General features: G+C 57.0%; 1 protein-coding gene across 5 annotated transcripts in view; it reads right to left on the reverse strand.

Annotated features, from left to right (window-relative positions):
• Positions 1-108: 108 nt before the first annotated feature.
• Positions 109-16546, reverse strand: part of RFX1 (regulatory factor X1) — a 42454-nt gene continuing 26016 nt past the window's right edge. For all 5 annotated transcript variants that reach the window (XM_037888095.2, XM_037888093.2, XM_037888094.2 and 2 more), the window contains 12 exons: positions 15904-16085; positions 15215-15334; positions 14807-14922; positions 14005-14123; positions 11221-11330; positions 10171-10322; positions 9376-9473; positions 8923-9072; positions 7661-7869; positions 7416-7569; positions 6343-6388; positions 109-5902 (listed from right to left, as the gene is read on the reverse strand). In XM_037888095.2, coding sequence (XP_037744023.1) covers positions 5736-5902; positions 6343-6388; positions 7416-7569; positions 7661-7869; positions 8923-9072; positions 9376-9473; positions 10171-10322; positions 11221-11330; positions 14005-14123; positions 14807-14922; positions 15215-15334; positions 15904-16085 — 1623 coding nt within the window. In that variant the 3' untranslated portion in view covers positions 109-5735. The remainder of the gene's footprint in view (positions 5903-6342; positions 6389-7415; positions 7570-7660; positions 7870-8922; positions 9073-9375; positions 9474-10170; positions 10323-11220; positions 11331-14004; positions 14124-14806; positions 14923-15214; positions 15335-15903; positions 16086-16546) is intronic.

Genomic DNA, 16546 nt, shown 5'->3' on the forward strand with positions numbered 1-16546 from the left:
TGCTCTCCCGGATGAGCGAGATGCATTCACCCGCAGCACAGCTGGAAGCTTCCTGAGCGCGGTCCAGGCAAACGGCTCCCGCTGCCAATAACCAAGTGGCACCGGAGGCAAAGAACACGGCTGAATTTATTTCTCTTAAGAAAGAACTACAAAAGGTAGAAAACAGCGTTTGCACTCTAGACTACACACGTCTACATCATCTGATCACAGGCACTGCCCATCTCCTGGGCCGGGACACCTACAAAAGCTCTTCACACTCCACGTGAAGGCTGCAGCGCAGCCCACGGCTGCGGCTGCTGCACAGAAGATTGACACAAAATATATATTTTATACAATATGTAGATTTTTGCAATAAACATCTATCTCACAGGTTTAAACCACTGGAAAAAGTGAACAAATAAGGCCATGATGGTTGGAAAAAACCCAAAAATATCAAGTAATTTATAGCTTCACCAATCTCACAATATTTAAGTGGTTTATAGAGTAAGGATTAGTCATTACATACAAAAGCACAGATTTCTTTTCCTCTTTAAAACTAGAATATCTAATATTCAATTACAACCCGGTAGAGTAGAGCTTGGTTTCTGGAGAGTAGCCGAGACTGACTGACTGATGGGCTCTTGGTTACTAGCGTAGAGGAGGGATGCCAAGGAGAATTTTGATCTGTTCTCTCAGAGCAAAGCCAGGGGATAAGCAAGATCACAGACCTGCCCACTGACTGACCTTGGGCTCAATTGTCTCCCAGCCAGCCCAGAAGCTACCTGTGGGAGAGGGTATTTTTATAAGGCAGCAACTCAAAAGAAAGGCAAGATCGTGTCTCTGGCCGTCCTGCTCTGTGGGGGTGCAGCGCAGGAGGGGGAGGGCAGGTAGCTTTTAGCAGAGGGCTCAGGCCACAAGTCTGAATTGCAACGTGACTGGACAGGACTTGAATGTTCCTAAAGCCAAAGCCAGGTGGGAACTAAACTGCGGAGGGGGTGGGGCACAGCTGCCCTCGTATTGTCCTAACGCTTTGGCTGGAAGCAAACAAAAGTCAAACTACCTCTTTCTTGACGTTTTTGGTGGCTGCTGCCTCCCTTCCAGCTGCTGGACCAGGGCTGCCAGAGCTGGTGGATGTTTCTCCAGCGGTGGCTATGATGCTCTAGCCCCTGCGGGGGTGTGAAATACGTCTTCGCTTGCCCCGGGCTGGTCTAAAGCTCGCAGTGGCTCTGAGCTCTGGCAGGTGGCAGTCAGCGTCCCAGGTGGGCATGAGAACTCTGTGTTGACGTTAGCCGTTTTCACAGTGGGAGGGGCGAGTCCCCTCTCGCGGGGTTTGCAGTGGGAAACGTGGGGACATTTTGCTAGCTGAGGGGGAAGCTGTAGAAGACCCAGACAAGCGGCAAGGACCCTTTGCTGTGAGACGCGCCGGCAGTGGCCTGGCACCATGGAAAGTGGCTGGGATCTAAGTGCGGCTGGGCTGGTGGCCAGAAGAAGGGGTGTTGAGCGCCGTTATCCTCATTCTCTCCACTAGGGGGAGTGAATGGGCCTCGCTGTGTCCCCTGCCCTAGCCCTGCAGGACTGGGAGCTACAGCCTGGGTCAGTTCTCAGCAAATCACCTGTGGGGGTTTCAACACTATTCTGCAAAGGGGGGAGATTTGGCACCTGGGTAGGGCCCGCCTTGGAGACACTGAGCATGCTCAGTAGCCAGCAGCTCCTGCAGGCGGGGAAGGTGCTGGGCGCTGTGTCTGCTTGGGCCCCGGTGCAGGTCCTTTGGAGGCGGAGACTCTCCTATGGAAGAGCCCTTGTCGAAAGCAGTGCAGCACCCAGCTGGAATTGCACTTGGACAATGAGTGGGTTCCCGTTACCCGGGCAAAAGGAGCCATCCTGCCTTGCCATGCCAATTAAAACAGCAACACAGGGGAACACAAAGCCAGGTACCTGGAAAAGGGCAGAGAACCGGCTGCAATCGGAGTCCAGGGAAATTCAAAGCTGGCTGCGTTCAGCTAGCTAACTAGGCAAGGTCTGTGCGCCGAGCTGTGCAGATGGGACAGCAGGGGGCGCTCTGCTCTGTGCACTCACAGGAGATGGCTTGGGGGGTTGGACTCCTCATGAGCCATGAGGGAGCAGGGTGAGAAGAGCGGAGGGTGGGGGTGGAGGGAAACTTCCCTTATTCCAATCCCCAAAACCCCAGCCAGAACACGGCCCCTCGCTCTGACTGGCTGGGGGAAAGCAAGGGACATAGCGAAGCCTCCCCAGGCTGCTGAAGCCCCCCCACCCCCGGGAGAACTGCCAAGGGGAAAATGCTGCTTCCCCACCCACCATCCCGGGCCAGCCAATTGCTGGGGCGCTGCCCCCTGCCATAGCCTCACTCCACCCTAACCGGCTGAGACCTTGCTGATACCTTGTCCGGATTCACTCCCCCTCTTTGCCCTGTCTGCCCCGGCATTGCTGGGGTGGTGGCTGGCGGGGGGGGTCCCTGCCAGGGGCTGTGGGTCACTGCAGGAGGCCCCAGCCTTCCACAGCTCTCCTGGACCTCCAAGTAGAAATGCCCTGCCCTTGAGGGAGGTTAGCAGAGACCCAATTTCTTACCCCATGTGGGAATGAACAAGAGGAGCACCAGGGGCCCACTGGTGCGCCTGCTGCTTGAGACGCTCGCTCTCCCTGCAGCTCCTGTGAACCTGACAGGCTGCCAGGATGAGCCCTGCCCACGGGGGCTGGATCTGTGGGAATCCATGGCCCTGGCTGATTCAGAAATGCCAGAGAGCGGCAGAGCCAGCCAGCTGTCTGCCTGATGAACTCTGAACCCACAGTATGTCTCAAGGGCAGGGACCAGTCTCTTATTCAGACCCTCCAGCCACCTGAGTCTTCTCTATGGAGACGAGGTCAGACGTCACCTTACGATCTTGGGGGGAGATTTCAGGGGGTAGGTCAAGATCTGGGGATGAATACGATTGCCAGGAAGCCCCCAGTGTGGGGATTCAGGCATTTTAAACTGCCCCCAGGTCCTGCAATGCTGCTCCTCAGAACCCCTCCCTTTACAGCCCAGCTCCTGCCTGAGCGCCTTATCCTACAGCCAGAGTGGAGATCGATGCTCCAGCTGCCCCTGTGGCTTGCTGTCAGCACGGTAGGCTGCCCCAAACTGGGAGCAGTTTGCTTGGCCTGGTATCCTAGGTCTGTCCCTGGGACTTCGCGGGCCGCAGCAGAAAGGGGAATAGGAAAGGCTGGGCCGGGCCAGCTGCCTGAAGATCAGAGCGTCCATCCAGGACGGTGCGCAAGGGGGTGCTGTGGAGGAGGCTAAGAAGCCCCCAGTATGTAAGAGGCTCCCAGTATAACCAAGTACACTGGCCAAGTGTACGGAGCTGCGATGCACCAGCTGCCAGCCCAGCAGCGCCAAGCAGGGATGCAGGTGGTAAGGCGGTGCCAGGTGCAAAGAACACTAGCAGCAGGGGCAACACGGCCCACAACACGGACTGGCATACAGGGCAGAGCCAGGAGGCTGCGTGCCATGTGGCCGAGCAGCCACTCCCTGGAGCCAGCCATCGTGCGGCCCTGCCTGTCACATGCAGGCCCGGAGGGAGAGCTGGAGCTTTGGCAGCAGCTGGACTTGCCAGGGGATTCCTGGGGGAGAAGGTCTCCAGGTCTCGTGGCCGCTTCGTGGGATGAAGAGCTAGGACCGTGGGCAGAGAGCAGGCAGGGCACAAGCTCTAGGGCTACACTGCAGACAAAGCTGCAGCGTAACCATCGCAAGTAGCCAGCGGTGCTGTGAGTGAAGAACTGCCCGTGAAACAGCTCTGCTCTCGGGAGACTCGTATTCCTCCAGGTCCTGCCTGCCGGCTGGGAAGACAAAGAGCAGGAGCCCCAGACGGGGCTGCTGGTTGCAAAGACACTGGATCTTGGACACCCGTTAGCACGAGCAGCCAGAGCGCACTGGTCGATCAGGCAGGATTTAAGCAGGGATGCTGGGAGAACAGCTTCTGTGTAAGGATGGGAATGTTGAGGGCTGAGATCCCAAGAGGGGAGAAAATACACAAGAGAGAGAAGAGATCCAAGACCAGGAATGAAATAGGCCGGGGGGAAAGGACACTGTTCCCCCCCACCACCCCCCCAGTTTCTGGAACCCGCAGGACCAACCAGCAGAGTGATGTGTGGGAGGGGGGAAGGAGATTCCAAGCTGTACCAAACTGTTTAGCGGAGAGGAAAACGAAGCTGGGAGGGATTGTGCAGATGGGGGGGGGGTAATGTAACCCCCCAGAGCCAACTCCCCAGGAGGCAGTGACAGACTCAGTGATCCCCGACATGATCAGTGCCAGGGCAGCTTTGCCATGGCTCATGCTCTCGCCCACCTCAGCCAGGTTGGGGCCCACTAAGGGGCCCGCTGGTCTTCTGGCCATGGCTTTGCCAGTTCCACCAGTTCTGTGATGTAATCTCCCACTGCGACCGAGAGGAGAAATATCCGCTTATCCCCCGTCCATCTCCCCTGCCCCAGCCTGTTCTCTAAGGAGCCTCCTGGCCGGGGCTTCTCCGGCAGCCTGAGGATGCTTCGGCACCTGATGCGAATGGCACAACAAATGCATGTTCCCTAAGGCACGTGGGTTCTGCTGCACGTCCCCTGTATGGCGAGCGACCCCTGAGGCCACAAGAGCAGGCTGGAGCTGACCCGGACTCCTGATTTCAGCCCCGTGCAGGCAGGCCGACGGGTGAGAGAGGGCAGCGCCGAGCAGTGCGGGTAGCAAAGGGGCTGGGCCCTGGAGCTGGAGCTGAGCGCTCTGATGACACAGAGCTGGCCACGCTGCCTTTGCCAATGGGAGTCATTTATAAATGACCTCTGCTGTCAGCCAGGGGCTAGCATGGCCAGCCCCACAAGCCCTGCTGGGGGCTCCCCTGCACTAGTCCCTTAGCCACTAAAAAACGAGGGGACACGTCCTTTTGATTGTGCAGCTCTCGTCCCTGCTGGGCCCGGGAAAAGCCTTTAAAGGACGCTACCCCTGCTCTCGCTGAGCCATACCTAGCCGCACCCCGTCCACTGACACTGGCTTTCCCTATTTTCCCTGGCCGGGGGAAGCTGTGACTGGACCGGTTGGGAGCCAGACTGACTGTGCAAGGGGTTTGCTGGCGGGAGGACTCTGTGCTTGGCTTGGTGCCTTCCCACGGGGATGGTTCAAAAGGGACTGGCCCGCGCGGACAGCCTGGGCCCATGCAGACAGGGGGGCTGGTCCAATCACTGCCTGGGTGAGAGTCCAAGTGAACTGTCCCGCTGGAACGCGGCTCTGACAGCTAATAGGGGCTGGCAGGTGAGGGGCGCCTGCGGCTGGATGGGTTAAGAAGTTCCAGGATGCTCTCTGCCAGATCTGGGAAAGCAGCGAAGCTGGAGCCTAGCAGCCGTGTGCCTGGCTGGGGAGGGAGCTGCTGCCCCACATGGCAGGAGAGCAGCCCTGCAGGAGCCAACCGGCCTGTGGGGTCAGAGCAGGGGCAAGGGGTGGAAGTGGTGTTAAATGGCATCTTACTTTGCCTCCCTCCTAATGGGTGCCCTCACTGCACAAGCCTTCTGCAGCCCACAAAGCACCTGTGACAGGGAGCGGGGCCTAGCCCGGAGCTCAGCTGGGGGCAGGGGTTGGAAATGAAAGCGCTTTGCATACCACTTGGAGACAAGAAATAGCTCATCTTTATCGCTAGGCAGCAGCCGGGAGGAACTGGGACACAGGACTCGGCTCTGGCTGGGTGGTTCTGACTCCAGGCCCACGCAGGCGTCTCTCTGGCCTCTAGCTGGAAGGCAGGGCTTGCACAAAGATCCCCCTGGAGTCCGTCCGTGAGAGCTTGGAGGGGGGTTCCAGGGGCTCGGCTGTCAGGCTGGTGGAGTCATTGGAGTTGAGGGAAATCTCCTGCTGCATCTCGTCGTCGCTCTCCTCCTCTTCCTCCTCCTCCTCGTCTGAGTCAAAGAGATCAGGAACGAGAGAGAGAGGGTGCTGAGTATCTGGGCGCTGGACCGTCTGTGCCCTAAACCCTGGATTTCTGTGGTCCTGGCCTCACCCCTCATGGCCACACCCCCTCTCCCGGTCCTGACCAAGCAGGACAGTCCCTCCTAACTATTCCATCGTCCCATGGCTGTGGCAGATCTCCACATGGACCCATGCATTAGTGTGATGGGGAGCTGGGATCCTGGCTCCAAGAAGGAGCCCGCGTCTCCTCTGAAGCCCCTCTGCGGCAGGGCTGGAGGGGACTTGATATGGGGGGGTTGAATTTTTTGGTTCAGGGCCCTGGTGGCGTCTGCTGCTGGACCGAGCGAGCTGGACCGCCGGGAACTGTGGCTCTTGGCAGCTTAAAGGCAATGGCCCCATTCGGAGAGAGACGTGGCAGGTGGGCAGTTACCTTTGTCTGGGTCCAGCGAATTCAAGGAGCTCGTCAGGTTAGCAAACTGGAAAAGACAAACAAGGATGAGCACTCAGAGCCCCCAGCCCCTCCCCACCACAGAGCAAGACAATAGCACATGGGTTGGGGGGACCAGCATCCCCTCCCTCTCCCCTCCATTGCAATGGACACCTCCACCTTCCCCTCTGACAAGGGGGCACCAGGACTTCAGAGAAACACATTTCCTGTACAGGATAGTCTAGTCCAGGGCATCAGCCCTACCCGCTGCACTGGATCAGAGCTAGGGCCCCTCTCACCTGGTAACCCCACCTCCCCGCTGCACTGGATCAGAGCCATCTCGCCTGGTAACCCCGCCTCCCCGCTGCACTGGATCGGAGCAAGGGCCCATCTCGGCTGGTGTCCCCATCTCAGCTTCACTTGATTTGGCCCATCTAGTTCTTAGTGTGGAAAGGCAGGGTATACTAGTGCCTCAGAGGAAGGCCCCCGCCACCCCACAGAGCAGCTGACCTAATGCTCTGCGTGATGGAATTCCTTCCTGAACCCAGATGTTTGCAGTCGCCTTAGCCTTCTCTGCACCTGCACTGCCAGCAGCATTCCCAGCCAGGATGAAATTCTCCAGCCCTTTCTCATGTCGAGTTTGACCTGATCCGGCCCCATAAATCCTGGCACAGGAACCCAGCACTGAGTCATGGCAGTTTCCCTTTATTAAGCGGGTGCTGCCCAGCACCCCTGGGTTTTGGGGGGATGGGATGAATAGATCTGACTGCCAGAAAGGACCATTCTGACCTCCGGTACCACAGCCCTGCCCTGGGATCCTGCTGAGCTACAGCGAAGTTTCCGAAAGACAGCTCGTGCCGACTGAAAGAGGGCAAGTGATGCACACTCCATCGGGTGCCAGGGCAGCTGGTCCAATGGTTAATTCCCCTCCCGGTTAAAAATTTGCCCCTTCTTTCCAGTCTGAATTTGTCCATCTTTGGCTCCAGCCATGGGGGTCTGGTTCTGCCTTGTCTGCTGGATTACAGAGCCCCCTGCTCGGAGATCTCCCCATGAAGCATTGACGGAGCAGCACCCACCTCTCCCATGACAGCGATGGGGGTCTCTCCCTTGGCCTGGGCCACTCGGTGCTCTATCAGGTAGTACATGTACTCGTCATAGAGGAGCCGGATGAGATGGAAGGAGCCAAAGCTGGCAGCGCTCCTCAGGGTCAGATCCCGGATTACCATGGAGCTGTGGAAAGAGAGCCCGGCTCTGGGGTTACCCCTCCCTCTCGATCAATCATCCAGTCCCAGACTGGGAGCGGGGGAGGGCAGGAACGTACCTGTAGAAGGACCACTTGAGGAGGAAAAGCTTGGCAGCCTTGGGGAAGCTGGAGCTGCCCTGGTGGGGCTTGAGGACCTGGGTGACCACCCCGTCCAGCCACACTGCCCACTGCTCCAGGGAATTCTGCTGCTGCAGGGTCAGCTTGAAATCCTGCTCCAGGCGCTGCACCACGCGGTCCTCACAACGGCACACCCACGAGGCCTGCTCCTGGGGGCGGGGGGAACGACAGGGACATCAGCACCTTCAGAGAGGGGAGCAACGTGGCCGAGGGATAGGGCCAGGGCTGGGCACTGCAGAAGTCACATCCCAAATGTGGCTCCAGCCCTGTGAGCCCAGCCCCGTCCACACTGTGACCTCCAGGAAGTTATCGCTGCTTGCGAGGCCCTGAGGGGCCAGCTCCATTTGCCTGGAACCCGGGGAGTTCGGAGTCCCCAGAAATGTTCCACTGCCAATGGGCAGAACCCTCGGGAGCTGGGGGGAACTGGAAGAGGGACACAGGGAGTCCCTGGCCTCAGCTTAGCAGACCCAATGGGAGGGTGGCGCACAGGGAGGAATGGAAGGAGCCCCTGGGGCATGCGATAAGCCAGCCTCTGTCGGGGGTGCCCTGGGCACCTGCGGCCCCCCCACACCAATGAGAATGGCTGGCGTGTGGGCACCTCTAACCAGCAGACCAGAGGTGACTCAAATTTGGCATCCAGCAGTAGAGGCAGCTTCAGAGAATTTGGGTCTAGATCATTAGGATTCACAACCTGTTGCTTAGGCAGCAAAGTGTCCTTATCCGCATTTTCCAGAGGGCGCAGAGAGGTGACAGGCCCAGGGCCCCGGGATGGAGCTGGGCCTAGAATTCAGAGGACCTAAACCCCAGTCCCCTGCTCTAACCACTAGACCATGCTGCCCCGTTACCATGGCATTGGGATAAGAGGCTGGTGCCAAAGGGTTCTGGAGACAGTGTGTTCTGGGTCGACTGCTGTGTTACTTGTCAGTCCCCCAGGGCACTCAGCATGACTCCAGGCTTCATGGGCACAGAGAGTCTGGGCCAGTCTCCTGGGGATCACCTACCAGCTGTACCCACTGCAGAGGATGAGAGAAGCCGAAGGCCCAGCTCACTTCACTCAGCTCCCTCTGAGCTATGCTGGCAGGTGGGTCGGCAGCTCTGACCCAGCCCAGGGGGTTCCTGCCTGCACAGTGCTGGGGGCAGACAGGCAAGCACCAAAAAATGGCTCCTAGTGCAATTTGCCAGGGGAGGAGGGATTCTGTTACCTGGACGTTTGCAAAGTCCACCCGATTGAGGTCGCTCAGCATCTGGTTGATCTGGGCCGTATTCTGTAATACGGCCCGGGCGGCCTGGGCGAGGTGGTTCAGGGAGGTGTATCGACGCAGAGTCTGGGCAAAGGCACTTGCTGCTGCCACCTGGGGGACAGACAGGGTTCAAACCCCCAGAGCATGGGCAGGTTCCACACACACGGCCTAGCTACAGAACAGACAGCATGCCCCACGGTTGGGCACTGCCTTAGGGTAGCTGGGATTGAGAGCTGGATCTGATACCGACCAAGAGCCAGAAATCACTGCCCAGCATTGTCCAAGGGGCACAGAGCCACAGATCACGCTACAGTGCAGTCCAAGGATCACAGAGACTAGAGACCAGAGCCTGGCGCTGCTCAGGAGTCACACTGCCGAGGTCTGGGTCCCAGCCAACTCCCCCCCACATCTCACCTTCACTCGGACCATCTCTTCAGGAATATTCATCATTGCGTTGGTTAACCAGCTTTCCAAACTCTTTGCGAAATTTCGGATCGCTTGCGTCAAGGCACCTGGGATAGAGAGGGGCAGTGAGACCCTCACACAGCCGCTGATTGGTCAGCTGCTCAGAGCTAGGAAGAGGAGCCCTTTCCCTGGCATGGCACTGGGAAGATCCCAGCATCCACCCGGCCGACTGTGGCTTCGAAATCTAATCCTAGGGGACAGCAGCTGGACCTGGAGCATGAAACCTGACCAGGTGAGGCAGTGTGCCTTAGAGGATAGAGCACAGGTCTAGGCCTAGGCCTCAGGAGACCTGGGTTCAATTCCTGGCTCTGTTACTGGCCTACGGGTGACCCTGGGCCAGTTGCCACCCCGCTCAGTGCCTCAGTTTCCCCATCTGTTAAATGAAGATAATGACACTAACTTCTTTTGCACAGTGCTTTGAGATCTACAGATGGGAAGACGTCCTGTATTGGAGGGGGCAGGATCAGCTGTGTTGTGCAGGTGCCATCACAACTCTAGTGTGGTGACCCTGGGACCAGTGTCCAAGCCCACAGCCCTGTGGGGTCAGCCCAAGGAGCCAGGCCAGGCCGCTCTAACACAGCCCTGTGGGGTCAGCCCAAGGAGCCAGGCCAGGCCGCTCTAACACAGCCCTGTGGGGTCAGCCCAAGGAGCCAGGCCAGGCCGCTCTAACACAGCCCTGTGGGGTCAGCCCAAGGAGCCAGGCCAGGCCGCTCTAACACAGCCCTGTGGTGCTGCCGCACTTACTGGGAATGGGCCGGAGAACGTCGGGGATGAGGATCTCCACCAGCCCCTGGTACAGCATGTTGTCACAGTCCTTTGTCCATTTCAGGACAGGTTCGTATTTGGACAGTATCACCAGGCAGTTCTTTGGGAGACGCTTCTCTGCTTCATCGTGACTAGACAGACACGTTTGCCCCAGTTAGTGCATATAAGAATCACATATCAGTTCACCCCAGAAACACGACAGCCGAGGCCCCATGTGCTTCATACCCACGCTAGAACTAGGTCCTACAGTCAGGCCTTCTAGGTTGGACAGCAGTCTAGAAACTCTACAGAGCAGCTCTGTCGGCCTAGTGGTTAGTGCACTGGACTGGGGTTCAGGGTTCTATTCCTAGCTCTACCATTGGCCTGCTAAATGCTCTTGGGCAAGTCACTGCCCCCCTTGTGCCTCAGTTTCCCCATCTGTAACATGGGGCAAATGATACCGCCCTCCCTTGAAAAGAGCTTTGAGGTCTACCAATGAAAGGTGCTATGCACAAGCTAGGAATTATTCTGGACAACGCTCAGCTGCACTCAGGGAAGCAGGAGCATTTAGCGGTTGGAAGTAGAGAGATTGGGGAGGGGGTTTTGGGTGATGGAGAGGGTCTGACTTGCCTCTTTCTTCTTTCCCACCCCAGCATCTCTTGACTGCAAAGAGCTGCCCCTAATTCCACAGCACTGGCTCAACCGCATTAGCTAGCTGGTTTTGCCGAAATGCTCAGCAGGGAAGGAGTTAACGCGATGATGATAAGCAGTCATCCGGGGGTTCAGCTATCTCCGGGGGTGCTGAATGGAGTGGTTCACACCTCTCCCAGGTGCTAGCTGTAGACTCAGGCAGTCTCCCTCCCCCCAGCCCCTGCCACATACACCATTAAAGGGGCAGAAACCAACTTTTTCCTGAACTGAATCTTTAATTCTGCAAAGACCGAGGGCCAAACACTGCAGAGGGGCTGGGGCAGTGCCCCAGCGAGGGCCAGCTCACCCCAGCCCCTGCTGCCATGGCAGGGAAGAGAGGCACGGTTCGCGGGTACTCACACTGCTATGGGGGTGGCTTCACTGGGCTGATTCAAGTTGTACCTCCAGAAGGTCTTCCATAAGGTCTCCACCAGAGTGAACTGCAGGTTTATCATCACGTCCACGATGGCCTGAGGAGAAGGAGCTGGAGGGTCAGCGCTGGTGTAGGCCATGGGTCAGTAGCTATGAGGTGAGTGATCCCTTGTCCCCAGTCTTCTGCCCTGGTCCTCCTAAGATGTTCCCTTCAGGGCGCACCCCAGGAGGAGCAGCTGCATGTCGGGGCCTGAGATGAAGAAGACCAGCGGGAACCTCACACAATGGGGCCAATCATCCATCTGTATTAACGCAGCCCTGGCCCTTTAAAATCCCCCGTGCTGCCGGACAGGAGCAGCTAGAATTGTATAGGAGCTCAGTGGAAGTCACCTCGCAGGGCTGGAGGAATTTTAAAGGGGCAGAACGGTACCACTATCTCCCTGAAGGAGGATGGTCATGGGGTGGCTCGCCCGTTAAGGGGAAATGGAGCCTCAGTCCCACCTGTGACAGATCAGCTCATGGGTTCCCAGGTGGGAGAATGATTTTGGTCATGTGACTGGAAGATCATGTGACTAACTCAGGCCAGGCCTAGGGATGTAAGGTCTGAGGGAGATCTTAGAACTCTAGCTAGGCAGAAGAATCAATGGATTCCAAGACCTAAAGGGACCACTGGGATCATCTGGTCTGACCACCGGCATAACTCAGGCCAGAGAACTTCCCTGAAGAAAATTCCCAGAGCAGATCTGTTAGATAAACACCCCTGCTTGGTTTAAAACTTGTCAGCAACAGAGAATCCACCACAGCCCTGGGTAAGTCGTTCCAACTGTTAAGTGTGCACCTTATTCCCACTCTGCATTTGTCTAGCTTCAACCTCCAGCCATTGGATTGTATTCGACCTTGGGCTGCTAGATTGACAAGCCCTCTACTATCCAACCTCTGCTCCCCAGGGAGGTACTTACAGACTGTGGTCAGGTCACCCCTTCCCCGCCTCTTTGTTAAGCTAAACAGACTAAGCTTCTTGAGAAGCTGGGGAAACTGCAGCTTGTCTAAGGAAACAGTTGCAGGTGAGTGTGACAGGGATCAAGACTGGTTCCTGCAGGGAATTAAGGGACTGTTTGACCAGAACACAGCTCTGGGAAGGAGGGCGGGGGGACTCCTGATTCAAGGAGAGAAACTCTGATCTGGGGTTGGGCCTGGAAGACCAATGTCTGTATGGCCTAAATAAACTGGATCCTGCTCCAGAAGGGGAATGTTTCAAAAGGACATGGACTGGGTGAGCTATTCAGGGATCCAGGAGGGGAAACTGAGGCAAGAAGCACTGATGAAAGCAAAAAAAAAAAGTCTACATTTTTAGTGGAAAATTTAGATTTTTTTTTTCCTCACCCGAAAATTAAAATATTTTGACCAAAAACCTAGAAGTTTTGATATGGAAATACTGCTGAAGGGCCTTGTGGGAGCTGTAGTTCAGCACCTTCATGTTCCCGTTGTCCTCTATAGGCCGGGCTCTCGTGTTGGGCTACATCCCCCATGGTGTATTACAGACTCACCTTTTGGAGGAGGTGGTGCATCATGGAAAATACTGGTGAGTCCAGCCCATAGAGGAGAACAGTTGCCTTATGTCCCGTATGAGCCAGGCTCCCCAGCATAGACAACATGTCCCATGATGCACCATGGCCACGGAAACTCAATATGCACAATCACCTCTCTGGAAAGGAGAGACAAAGGTGCATCATGGGAAATGTAGTACAACATGGAAGCACAGCCCACAGAGGAGAATGGGAACATGAGGGACTGCAGTGGCATAGGGATGTGTAGCGAGGTGGCCACCCGCTGCTGCCCTGAAGGGCTTGAAATCAGCCCTGGGAGAGGGCTGAGGCGGTGAGAGGGCTGCTGCTAGGAAAAGCAGCAAGCCGCAGCTGATTGGGGAACCAGCCACGGATACGGCCACGCACCAGTCAGGGCCCAGCTGGCCCTTATAAGAGGGCAGTGGGCCAGGAGCAAACACACTGTCTCTCATGCTGTGGAGGGAGATGGGCCTGGCTGCTAGGAGCTAAGCAGGGTACTAAGACTGGAGCAGGGCTGGGAGAAGGCCAGAGGAGCTGGGGAGCTTTGGCCTGGAAACCTCCGAGGCTGCAGGCCTTGTTAAAGGCAAAAGAAAGGTACTGCGGTTGCAGAGGGCAGCCCAAGGGTAGGCAGAAGCAGCAGGTCCAAATCCCCCTTGCTGGTCATGAGTGGCACTTACACTGCAGTCTGCCCCAGGGAACGGGGGCTAGTTGATGACTGGCAGTGGCCAAAGACTAAGGCGAGGTGGGGATAGAGGGTGGGGGCTCCCTGGGGAGGGAAGACCAGATCTGTGGGGGTACTGCCAGGGGGCAGCACCCCGGCCTGAAAGGGGCACTGGGGTCCAGGAGGGACTCTGGCCCAGCGGCAAGCGGGACACCAGCCTGTAGAGGGTGCTCTGGAGGCTGGAAATGCTAATTCCCTGGATGACCAGCTGGAGGTGCCGCAGGGATGAGTCCCACCCTGATACAGAATGTAAGGTTGTTTTTTTTGGGTGCTTAGTTTCCTACACAAAGTAGACACTCCCCCTCCAATTTTCCATTGAAAAACAAGTTTAATGGAAAAATTTCATGCAGGCCACCCAATGGGAACAAGGTCTGTCCCTCCCAGCCTGTGCTGGATTTAAACCAGTCGCCATGAGGTGAGAAGGTCCATGCCCTGTTGCCAGTGCTTCCCAGGGGAGATTGCCCCATTCTGCAGGTGGCCCCATACCTCACAATGCTCTCGATAGAGCAGCTGGAAGGCCTTCACATCCTCTGCCCCAATGCCGTCGGGCAGAGGTTTCCCTTGTAGGTCTATCTCAGAGAACTCGGAGAGAGTCCGTGACGCATCTAGGGGGAGGAAGACGACATCAAGCCAATGTGAGGACAGAACAATAACGTGACTGCCTTTGAGGGCCTTACTAAGCTTAACGTCCATTGGTTTCAATGGGTCTTTGCCTAGGTACGGCCACCAGGGTTTAGCTCAGTATCTCCAGCTTTCCTGGTCTGAGAGAGGAGTTTGGACTCTGGGGCCCATTCAGTCCCTGGCCTCTTTGCTGACGCTGCCAACCAGACGTCATCCGTGAAAGCGGCAGTGGTGATGTCTGTGATGGAGACGCACATGAATGGGCCATTTCATGCCCTCACGGGATAGCAATGATTTGACTACTACTGGCCGGTCCCAGATGTGATTTCGCGAGCTAGTGGCAAACGGCCCCTTTGCTGATCCTCATGCCCTGGAACTCTGTGTTCCCCTCAGTCCCCTGGGTTGAAATGTAGGACGTGAACAGAACTGATCTCTAATTCATCAGGGTGCGCTGGTAAGTGCCCCGCTGGCAATGCAGCGGCTCCATTGTGAGGACCCCACCGAGTCTGATACAACTGTCTCATGAGCGTCAGCCTCTAAGCGTTGACCGGTCCCAGCTTCCTCCCCCCCAGAGAGAGCAGGACAGGAAACTACGCTCTCTTGCCTTCCATTGACCGAATGAATTCCTGTCCCAGCCCCCTCCCCATACTCTACCGCCAGTTCTCACCCAGGAACTGCTGATACTGCTGCACTTGAGCACTGATGTCCGACAGCCCGGACCCCGGCTGCTGGCCCACCGCCGCCCCGTTGGTCATCCCCTCCATCTTCTGAATGGGCTTGAGTCTGAAAAGTGGAGGAGCCAAAGGTCAGGTGCTGACAGAGCTGCGGGCCTGCGGACGAGGCCGGGAAACGTGGCACCTGGGAAGGTTGTTGTATGAGTGCTTGTGCCATGAGATCCCATGGGCACGGAAAGGTGCCACAGGGGATTTCCCATCCAGGCACTTCAGACAGAGGAGCCGCCCTCTGTGTCTGTAGTCACCAGTGACTGATGGTGGATCCAGACAGGACTGCTCCAGCTGGGTGCACAGGAGCATACGTGGGTACCCGAGCGGCTCTACACCATGCTGCCTCCTACCTTTGCTTCTGGGAGAAGGGCTGCTGCCTCATGGCCAGGTGCTGCTGATCCTCCATCAGGCGTAGCAGTGGTGAGTTGGCTTTGATGCGGAGGCCGTAGTAGTGGTACTTGGAGTTCCCTCTGAAAGGAAATCAGGATATAGAAGAGCTCCGGGGAAACACAAACCCACCATCGAGTGTCTGGTATCGAGGAGGAAACACGATTCTGCATCAAATCCTTGGGCCAGATTCTGCTTTCCCTTACCCCAGCCCAATCCCATCAACTCCAGCGGAGTTTACTCAGGATTCATGCCAGCATTGCAGAGATCAGAATCCGGCCCTTCCGCTCTGTGTGGGGTGCTGGGAGAATGGGAATCGGGCACCTGTGTTTCCAGTCCACGTGCAAAGCCGTTTCCTGCCGTTCTTAGCAGGTGTAGGAGCGCAGCTGGGCCTGGTGGCAGTGAACCCACGGACGAATGGGAAACAAAGCAGCAGCCCTACACGAGGGCCAGCAGAGACCTTCATCGTAACGGGTCTAATCCTGTGTTTTTGCTGAGCACCCTCCGTTTGCCTGGATCTCAGGGAGTGAGGAGGCCACCAGCACCTTGCAGGTACGGAGCCTGAAGTTACCTTCTTGCTACCGGTGACTGTTAACCAGGGCACAGTGGGTTGTAAAGGGTTAATGCTCCCAGCAGCTGCAGGTGCCTTTACCGTGTGCCAAGCCTGCGGGTGCGGAGTCCCATGAACACAGATCGGATCAGTTTGCCGAAAGACGCTGCGTTTACTGGCTCCAGTTTCTGCTCCTGGCAGTGCAGCAGGTAATGGCAGTAGAGGGTGCTGCGCGGCAGGCTCACACCCTCGGCCGTCTCGTAGTTCTCCAGCAGCCACTGAACCTTCAAAGAAACAGCAGTGGTTACAGGGCTTCTTCAGGGCCAGCCACTGTGTCCACCAGACGCCCGCTGGCACAGACCTCGCCCCTCGGATCTCCCACACTGACCCCGCCGTCTCCTGCTCTGCTGCCATACAGGTGTCACCATCACCCTCATCAGCATTACCAGCACTGGCCTAGTTGTCAACCACGGGCACTTCCAGGCCAGCCTAGGCCAGGCCTTGTGGGCTTGAGCTGACCGTGGGAACATAAATGGCCATTTTAGGTGCCTACACATGGATTTAAAGGGGCACAAGTCAAATGTACTATTAAAGCAACCAATCCCCCTGTCTGGGGGTCATGTCCTGCACACACTCGCTACCAGGAGACATTCCACTGTCTTAAAGCACAGTCCTAAGCATTATGGCCAGCAGTTAATGTTTGTAGGACTGGGTCATATGGTACTAACAGGCCCCAACAAAGGCA

This window comes from Chelonia mydas, chromosome 20, assembly GCF_015237465.2.
Source record: "Chelonia mydas isolate rCheMyd1 chromosome 20, rCheMyd1.pri.v2, whole genome shotgun sequence".
NCBI classification, from domain to species: Eukaryota; Metazoa; Chordata; order Testudines; family Cheloniidae; genus Chelonia; species Chelonia mydas.